Source organism: Eubalaena glacialis, chromosome 13, assembly GCF_028564815.1.
Source record: "Eubalaena glacialis isolate mEubGla1 chromosome 13, mEubGla1.1.hap2.+ XY, whole genome shotgun sequence".
Taxonomy (NCBI): domain Eukaryota; kingdom Metazoa; phylum Chordata; class Mammalia; order Artiodactyla; family Balaenidae; genus Eubalaena; species Eubalaena glacialis.
The window spans coordinates 15075782-15085849 of record NC_083728.1 but is presented as its reverse complement, the minus strand read 5'-3'; the positions used below and the strand labels follow the sequence as shown (position 1 = coordinate 15085849).

Sequence of the window (10068 nt, the reverse complement as noted above, 5' to 3'; positions counted from 1 at the left end):
AACAGAGACTTGGAATCAGAGGTCCTGTGTTGTCCCAGCTCTGTCCCCTACCAGCTGGGTGACCTTGAGCCCATCACTTTACTCCTCTGGGTCTGGGTCTCAGTTTCCCTCTCTACAATGGAGATGGCAATAACCAACCTGAGAATAGTTGGGATTCTGTACGTGAGAGCTGGGCACACATGGGTGAGAGAGGGGATCACACATCACCCCAGTGGTCCCCAAATTACAATACCCATTCATATCATGAGCTACAGGAACCGTGGGTTAAGGCTCCTATATGGATGAGGGTCCTGATATGTCCCCACTTGGGCTAACCACACTAACCCCCTATCCCTCAGTGGACTTTAGGAGACATGGTCAAGTTGAACAAAGCATCCTTTCTTAGCCTGGCCTTAAAGGTCTTTTCGCAACCCGCCTCCAACCAGCCTTCCCTGCTCACATCTCACTATTCCTCCTCCCAGTGGTCCAGCTCTGGGGACCACACACCACTCCTGAAGCTGCCACATGCTTCCTGCTGCCCCCCTGCCCCCAGCCTTTGAGGATGCTCTTCTTTCTGCCTGGAATGTCTTGCTTGCTTGGCCATCTCGTACATCTCATACTCATTCTTCAAGATTCAGTTGGAGTCACCTCCTCTGAAAATTATTCAATCTTTCTTCGGTGTTTCCAGGATCTTTTTCTGTTAATTCTGCTACAACTCTTACCCAGTGCATTGTTATTGGCTGCTTCTGGTCCCCTGCCTCCTGCCCCCACCCAGGTTGGAAGTTACTGGAAGGCAGAACTACTCATGCTCTGTGTAACCTTGCACAGGTTACTACTCTCTGAACCTCAGTTTCCTCACCTGTGAACTGGGGCTGACAGTATCTAACTTAGGTGAGATAATACAGGCAAGGCACTCAGGACATAATGACTATCTCCGGATCTGTCACACTGGACCTTGGCAAATGTGGAGGGAATGAGTGAATGCTCCCTGGGAGGGTAAAAGAATAAGGCAAATGAGCATTTATTTATTGAGCACTTTCAATGTGGCAGGAAGGCACTGGGATCAGAGCTTAACATTCTTTATCCCCTTTAAGCCTCTTAACATCCTTTAAGGTAGGGGCTATCATTAACCCCATTTTACAGATGAGGAAACTGAGGCTTCAGCAGTTGAGAACCTTGATGAAGGATGCCCACCTAGCAGGAGCTGGAATTCACAGCCAGTCAATGTAGAATGAATTAATCACTTGGGTGTGGGGCAGGAGGACAAATAACCTATATCTTATAATCAAATGGTTTCAGAGCCGGAGGCTCTTAGAGGTGACTTAGCCCGGGGGGTCTTAACTTGGGTCCATGGATGGGGAAACTGCTGGGTTCCCAGAACAAACAGATAAGGTCCCCATCACACTCAGTGGCTTCTGACCCTTCCATCTCCCATCAACCCTCCCACTTCATCCAAGTCCTGGAGCTGCCCACTTTGTCCTCTCTTGGCACGCCTGCCAAGTGTCCTATTCCAGTGTCGCCTGAGACACCAGAAGGCTCTCCAATTTCTGGGAACGTCCCTATCCCCGACTCAGAGCAGGAGCAACACCAACAGTCAGGTTTTCTATTTCCTTGGAGATGTTGGGAAAAGGCGGAGAGAGCTCAGATCTGCGAGGCAGACACGCTGGGCTTCTAATAATGACAAAGATAATAACAGTATCAAAGGCTAACATTTATTGAACACCTACTATGTGCCAGGCACTGTCCCAACCACTTGACACATATGAAGCCTTTTAATCCTCAAGACTCTTCGAGGTAGGTTCTGCTATTTGCCTCGTTTGACACAGGAGGAAACTGAGGCCCAGAGAAGAGAGGTAACTTGCCCAAGGCCAGGTAGCCAGTAAGTGCTGTGGCTCCACGGTACACTGGCAAGGTGTCCTTGGACAGGTCCCAGCCACTTCTCTGGGTGCCTTTCTCCAACTGTTACCTGCAGGGCCCCACCTCGAGGTTTGTGTGATGACTAAGATGGTCTTTGTACAGGCCCAGCACACAGTAGGCGCTTAGTAAATGAACAGCCCTTCTTTCCTCTTAACTCTGATGGGGCATTCCTGGGGGGGCACTTCTGCAGCGTGCTTCTCCCCTAAGCCAGGAGGCATCCACGCCACGCTCTCTTCCTGTCTAACCCCAGAGCCACGCAGTGCCCGTTCTCGCTGCAGTTTTAATGATGTTGGTCATAATTCCCGCACTTCTGGGCAAAAGCTGCCCAACCCCCACGCCCCCCTCCCCCCCCCAGGGGAGGGATGCCGTCGGGGAGTCCGCTGCCCGAACAAGGTCCCCCTCCTGTCCGGCCGCCCTGGGAGGGTTGGGGGAAGGGCGTGAGCAGGGGACGTGCTTTGTCCTGGGGTCCAGTTGGGTCCTGGGCTGCAGGGAGGGCGGGCTAGGAGGCCGGGGCCTCGCCTTCTGGGCGGTGGCCGGCGTAGAGGGCGGCCAGGGGCCGGAACCGGGGGCCCCAGCTGCTGAGATAGGCAAAGTCCTGCTCGGAGCCCGACGAGCCGCTGTGCAACGAGCTCAGCGAGGCGGCTGGCGAGTCCGCGCCCTCGAAGGCGTAGGTCTGGAAGGCGTCGTAGGGCGGCACCGACAGGTCCCCGTCCGCCAGCGCCACCTTGCGGCTGATGAAGTCCCTGAACACCGAGAAGTCCGGCTCGGGGCTCGGCGGCCCCTGCGGCAGCGAGTGGCGCTCCGAAGGCAGGCGGGCCTGCGGGGGGCTCCCCGCGCCTCCGCCAGGGCCCACGCCGCCGCTGCCGTCGCCGCCGCCCTTGAGCTCGCCGAAGTCGTAGAGGCTTCGCAGCGCCGACATGTCGTAGGCTTCGGTGTCCTGCTCGCCGCCCCCCTCGTCGTTGTATTTGATGACGTTGTCGCGCATGTCCTCGTCCTCGTCCGAGCTCAGGTGGCTCTTGTGGTGGCGCCTGAGGGTGAGGATCAGCAACACCAGCACTGCGCAGGAGACAGAAGGGGGCGCGTGAGGGCCGAGCCCCACCCAGGGCAGTCCGGAGACCACCCCTCCCCTCCTCCCCAGCAGAGCTGGCTCAGCCTAAATGCTCACGCAAATTTCCTAGATTTCTGTGCAACAGTACCTTTCTCACAGTCAGACCGTAGCTGGCTATCTGGATAGGTAGTGAGCTGCCCATCTTGGGAGGTGTGCAAATCAAGCCTATGCCACCACTGGGGGTGGGGTGGGGACAGAGAGCAGTGTTAAGAGATTTCATGGGTGTTGAGGGCTGGACCCAACCTCTGAGGTCTCCATCCTTAACTCTATGAAGAGATACATCCCCCTGAGGTCTCTGGGTGCTGGGGTGGGGGGGGGGGCGATGGGAATGGGGCAGCTGAGGTCTGGGGGGAGTGAAATGTCCTTGACCCTGACCTCTCTTTCACCCTTGCCCTCCTCTGTCCACTCCAGAAGCCCTGATCACCCTATTCACCCTTTGGGTCTCTGGTCCAAATATCTCCTGCAGGAGCCCTTCCCTGAGACCTCAAGGCTGGGTTCAGGATATCACCTCCAAGCTCCCCTGATGAGGGGTTCCTCTCTATCACCCTGGTTCGGACCCTGGACCAGCATCAGCATCTCCTGGGAACTTGTTAGAAATGCAGATTCTCAGGTCCTGTCCTAGATCTACTGGGTGGGGCCCAGCAGTCTGTTTCAATAAGGCCTGCAGGTAATGCCCAGGCAGCTCAGGTTTGAAAGTCACTGCTCATTCATAGCACAGACCCTGCCATGTTAACATGTCAGTCTCACCCCACCTCAAAATACACACTCTGAACTGCCCTCGAGGACCTGGGGAACGTTCCCCTAGAGTGGTGCCTGGCATGCAGTAAGCAAGAGAACCATGCTTGTTGAATGAATGACTGAATGAAGAACTGGACGGAGACCTAGGTGATGCAAGGATGAGCAGATTTTTTTGGCTTTCTTCACTTGCCTTCCAGGACTCTGCATACTCTTCCTCCTCCCACCTCACTGATAACTCGTTCTCAACCTTATAAGCAAGCTTCTCTTCTCCTCTCCTCTCTGACTTCTTAACATCAGATGTCCCAGGACTCAGTCCTTGGTCTTTTTTCCACACCCTCTCTCTTGTCGCTTTCCTTGTCTTGTGGCTTTAAATTCCATTTAGAGGCTGACAACTCCCATATTGCAGCCTCCAGCCTGGACTTCTCCCCTGAAATCTAGATTGTACATCCAGTTTCCTCTCCAGCAAGTCCTTGGGGTTGACCAGGAGAATCGCAAACTTAACGTGTCCAAATTTGAAAGAATAATCTTTCCCCCTTCCCACCCTCAGTCTCCCAGTCTCAGCGATGGCAACCCCAACTTTCCAGTTACTCAGGGCTTTTTGTCTCTTTCATTCACTGATGAATCCCAGTGCCTAGAATAATTTAGCAGATGGGTGGGGGTACTCACTGGATGGATAAATTAGGAACCGATGAGCAAATGAGAGGATTAAATGGATAGGTGGGTTGATGGATGGACAGACATGTGTTGGGTAGGTATCCTATCAGGCACTGGATTCTTCTTGCAGCTCCAAACAGCTCAGGCCAGGCCAGTGGCCAGAACCAGCTGCGAGGGCCATGGGGCAGGGTGCTGGCTCACGACCTAACAAGGTGGATCATGACAGGGAAGGAGGTGGGATCCAGGGACAGGTTGGGAGGGAGGAAAGGTGTCAGGAGAGAAGTGGGAAAGATGGATGGACGGCTTCGGAAGCTGGAGGCCGGGAGCTGCGGAGGGGGATGCCCGTGAGAGCAGATGGTGGGGAGCGCGGGCAGCAGGCGACAGATGTGCCAGGCCTGATCAGTGATTCCGCCCGTCACCTTTAGAGCACTGATGTGCACTTTCTTCGTTTGTGGGCAATTAGGCAGAAATTTGTTTGCACTGCCTCAGAAAATGAAACCGCTGTAAAGTGCATCCTCTGGAAAAAGGGTTTCTGAGCCATGGGCTGGGGAGCGGAGAGGAGGGGGGCCTTCCAGCTAGGAGGGGCGCCTTCCAGCTAGGAAGGGCCTGCCCAGGACCTCTTCAGGTCCCGGGGGTGGGCGGCGAGGCGTGGGAGGCAGCTGAATCTCCCAGGGAACTGAGCAAACCTGGGATCTGCCATCTGGCCCTTCCTTGAGTTCCTCCAGCTCTGGCTGTTCCGTGAAGTCCAGTAGTCAGGACTGAGGTGAGGCCTTTCTGCTTTAACAGTGAGAGGTGGCATTGTGGCCACCTGAATCCAGTTTAGCTCCTGAAAATTGACCTCTTCCCTGGGGACACTTTGGGGGTTCAACTGGCTGCTGGTGGAACTGATACCCGAGTAGATTTTGCCCCCTCCCCAAGTGTCTTAAGATTTTACTCCAGCTGCCCCCAAGTTTTGCCCCCAGTTTAGATTCCTAGCAGGTGGGGTAGTTAAAGGAGCAGGGAACACAGGGTGAAAAGACCTGATTTCAAGTCAGAAGATTAACTGGGTCCCCTTTTGCAAGCCACTTAACGACTCTGAGCCTCAGTTTTGTCATCTCAAAAATGGGGATGATACAGCTGGCTGAGGGGTTGTGAGGTTCACAAGAGCCCTTTTTTTTACTAAAAATACTACATAAAGACTAAAATAGGACAATAGACATGAGAGAATTTTTAAAAATAGGCTTGGTTTTTAAAAATTAGAGAGACTTTGGGCCATGTAGAGGGTGGGCCAGCATGAACTTAGTCTCAGCTGGGGGCTGACACCTTCTGGAGTTGGTGGTAGGGCTGGTCTGTACTTAGGAGACTTCTCGTAGGAGCTGCAGCTTAAAACTCGGACATCAATCAAGCCAGCCCTTCCTAGGATGGGGAGGGCAAGTGAGACCCCCATGGGGGCACCTCAGGAAGGAAATCCAGGGCCCAAGGATGGGGGCCAGTCGGGCAGGGGGGGCTGGCTTTTGGCGGACTCACCGACCAGGATGAGGACACAGACCAAGAGGGCGATGAGGGCTCCGGGGCTGAGGGAAGTGGCCATGACAAAGGCCGTGGTGTTGCAGGACTGGATGGCGCCGGAGCTGTCACAGCCACAGATGCGGATGGTGAGCGTCCCCGTGCTGCTCAGCGTGGGCGGCCCGCTGTCCACCACCAGGATGGGCAGGAAGAACACGTCCTGCTCCTGCCGGTTGAAGCCCATGTGCTGCGTGTGCACCGCGGCTGTATTGTCTGCTTCGAAGAAAGGGAGTGGTGTGTGACTTGGGTTCAGCCTCCCCCGTTCCAGCCACCTCCCGATTCCACCTCGGGATTTGCCTCACTCTGCCCCCAGCTACTGTCTCCCGGCTGACCCATGGGTCTATTCCCTGATCTCCCAAAATTCTGTTACCGGCTCTCCCCAAATTCTGCCCCCAGCTGCCTGAAGGTCCTGTCCCCAGCCATAGAGCCCTCAGTTCTGTCCTTAGCTGTCCTAAGCTTCTATTCCCAGCTGTCTCAAAATTCTGTTTTCAGCTATTCCAAGATTTTGTCCCCAGTGGTGCCAAGGTCCTGTCCCCAGCTCTTCCAAGATTCTGTCCCCAGCTGGGCCAAGGTCCTGTCCCTGGCTATGTCAAAAAAATTTTTTTTTGCCTTTTGTCTCAACAGCCTTTTTTTCTTTCAGATTCCACCCCAGCTGTCCAATGCATCCTGACCCTGGGGTCCTGTGGTCCCTGGGTTGTGGCTTCCTGGGCACTGACAAGTTCTGGGTCATCAGAGAAGACTGGGAACAGGGGCTGGCACCTGCCTTTGGCTGAGGCATCTTTCTGTCAGGAGTCTCTTTAAGAGCTGAGCCTGGAGGGCCGGGGGCATGACCCCTGGGGCCTGATGAGGACACCCCAGGGTACCAAGGTCACCTCACCCGTCTCTTTCCTTTTGATGCATAATGGCCAGAGGGGACAGTGAACTCACATGAGTCATACTCATCGCACTGCTTTGGCCTCGTGCTGGGAGTGCCAGTCAGGACTCGGGGGGTGGGTGTAGAACACGGGCTGAGGTGTAGGCGAGCCCACTTCCCCCGCCCTCGTGACTCCTCCACACCTCTCCCGCATGGGCCAGGCCATCACTGACCCTCTGTCATTTTGGTGGCTGCCAATGTGGTAGTCGAAGTACTCAGAGCCCAGCTGCCTGCTGCTCCCATCCTTGACAGCCAGCTCCACAGAAGGGGTCCTGCTTCCTGCTGGGGGCCCAGGCCTCCCTCCTGAGTCCTTCTCTCTGCCCTCGCAGGCTTCAGGCTGGTCTCCCTGACCTCAGACTTTGACAGCCTGGGTCCCTTCCCCAGCTTTGCGGTCCCAGTTAACTCAGCCTCTTCCCCACAGCCCCCAATTCAGTGTGCCTGCCTGGCCTTCCCCATCATGAACACAATGCAGGAAAAAGAGCCCTTGGAAGGGCCGACTTGTGACCTTGGGCACACCTGTGAAGTGGACCGGAGGTCCAGCTGAAACAAGACTGGTCACGGGTTAAAGCTCATGTGATGGGCACATATGAGTTCATTGTGTTATTTTATCTACCTTTATACATCTTTGAAAATTTCCATTAAAATGTTAATAACTAATGCTGAGTTGGTCATTTACTAGCTTGGGAAACTCATTTAGCTTCTCTGGATCTCAGTTTCCTCATCCGAAACGGAGGAAAATAGCATCACGTAAGTGTGAGGATTAAACAGTGTAATTCGCACATAACCCTTAGAACAGTTCCTAACACGTAGAAATGCTCCATGAATGCTGGTTGTTAATTTTTTCATGCCCCACCCCCACGTGCTACACCCCGCCCCTGCTCTCTGTCTAGGCTGCCCTGCCTTTATTCACTAAGTTCCCGCTAGCTGGAACACCCTCTCCACTTTCTTGCCTGGGCAAATTCCTCATCCGTCATGCTCCAGCTAAATGTCACCTCTTTTCTGTGGCCTCCTTTCTACGCTTCCCTGGGAAGGAAGGATTTATGGCTTTCCCCTCCCTGCTTTGACTGTGCAGGCGCCACGCACACTTCTGTTACAGCACTTGTCATGCTGTGTTAAGGTAGCGTGTGCCTGTCTCTTCCCTGGCACTGAGCCAGCCTTGAAGAATGATGCTTGAATGAACCACATCTTTTAGGGTAACTGGTGGTCCTGGGTCAGCTCCTCAAGCTCTGGCTTGAACTCTAGCCCTCCTGCCAAAGGGTGAGTCAACCCCAGCTGTGACAACATCTGCCTTCCCCTGGGAAAGAAAGGCTCAAGAGCAAGATGAGGAAAAGAAGGAATGGTGTGGGACTCCTTTGCATTGGCTGCATACTTCTTATGTATCAAGGACTGGGTAGATACTTTAAATACATAGAAATGTTTAATCCTCACAACCACCAAGAGTTGTAACATTATTCCCATTTTATATACGTGGAAGTTGAGGCTCAGAGAGAAGGGACTTGTCTGAATTTATCCTGTGAATTGGTGGCATAGCTACCTTTTCCAACCATCCATCGAATCATCCATCCATCCATCTATCCAATAAATCTTTATTGAGTAACTACTCTGTGCTTCGCACCATGCTAGTCATGGGGGGTGGGGAATAATGGGGAGCTAAATCAACCATAGTCCTGGATCTGGCCTTATATTCTGATGTGAGAGACAAAGGTTAATCAAATAAACTCACAATTTAGTCTACAATTGCAAACCATGGTGAGTGCTAAGAAGGAAAAGTATAGGAAGAGCATCTAACAGAGGATCTGACCAGTCTGGGAGATCAGGGAGAACTTTTTGGAAGAAATGATATTATTGTGAGCCCTGAACAATGAATTCTAGGAGAGGGAATAGTCCATGCAAAGGTCCTGAGGTTAGAAGAGGCATAGGAACTCAAGGAACTGAGAGCAGTCCTTTGCGGCTGGAGGGATGAGGGTGATGACTGGAGCGAGTCAAGAAGAGGCTGGAGGGGGAGGCAGGGGTTCATAACAGAAAGTCTTAGAGGCCATGGTAAGGAATTGGGTTATTTTCTTAAAGGCAATAGGAGGCCATCGATTGATGGGCAAAGAAGCGACCTAGTGACATATCATCCATCTATTCAATAGCAAATACTAATTAAACACCCTCTATAGGTCAGGATTATTCTAGCCCCTGAGGATACAGCAATGAACAAGACAGACATGGTCCCTGCCTTTGCTAAGCCTACCTTCTAAGCAAGGGAGCCTCTAATCTAAAATACAACAGTGGATGTGGAAGACCAGTTAGGAAGCTATTGTGTGTTTTAGATGTGAAATAGTAGCGGTAGTGGAGGCACAGAGAAGTGGACAGATTTGAAAAATGAGTGGCTGGCTCTGACTCAGCCTCTAATTCCCAAAAGCAAGAACAGAGGAGAGGAGAGGACATATTTGTTTCTCAGGGTTGCTGTCTTTGGCCATGGAACCATATGTTTGGAGAGCTCTGGTCCCTGCTACTCTTTCACCCCATAAGAGGAAATCCCTGAGCATCATCCCTTTACCTCTTAGCTGCCCTCCTGGGCAGCAGCTGGCTTCATTTGGGGAAGCCAGTGGCAACCCCAGGCCCCTACCCCACCCTTCTAGGCAGGATCTGTGCCCAGCACTGCATCCATCCATCTGGCCTGACATACATCAGTGTCAATCCTGGCTGCAAAAGCAATATTTATAAATCACGTTTCCAAACTGGCTACAAATTTGTACAAAGAAGCAGATGGCTTGGGGTAGCCGTTTGTCAACTGGGATATTTATATGGTGAGGAGGAGGGGGCTTGGCACACCGTGGGAAGGGGCCGGGGGACTGGAGGAGGAGCCCTTTCCTGGCTGTGCTGGCCTCAGCACGCTGCTGCCAGCCTTGCTCCCAGGGCTCGTACGCAGGTGGTCACACTGGATGGGAGCCCTGGTGGCCAACCCAGCCCCCAGCCCCCATCCCCCGTCAAAGAGAGGCAGTTGGGGCAGAACCTCAGGCCCCTTGGGTTGGAAAGATTGTGAACTTGGCGAGGTCAATCCAGGGCTATTTGTGTCTCCTGCACTCAGCTCGGGGTACCACTGCCATGATGAGCAATCAGGGCAGCACTAGTTGTTAAAGTTGTTAAAATATTGAACTACTTCCAAAAAGGTTTAAATAGCCATGACTCTGAGTCCCCCAAGTCCTTCCCTGCTGCCTCAGCCTCT

The 10068-nt window shown here is 53.2% G+C and overlaps 1 protein-coding gene across 1 annotated transcript in view; it reads right to left on the bottom strand.

Moving 5' to 3' along the window:
- Nucleotides 1-2342: 2342 nt before the first annotated feature.
- Nucleotides 2343-10068, bottom strand: part of CDH22 (cadherin 22) — a 70842-nt gene continuing 63116 nt past the window's right edge. The window contains exons 10-11 of the mRNA XM_061208630.1: nucleotides 5903-6154; nucleotides 2343-2952 (exon numbers count right to left, since the gene is read on the bottom strand). Coding sequence (XP_061064613.1) covers nucleotides 2396-2952; nucleotides 5903-6154 — 809 coding nt within the window. The 3' untranslated portion in view covers nucleotides 2343-2395. The remainder of the gene's footprint in view (nucleotides 2953-5902; nucleotides 6155-10068) is intronic.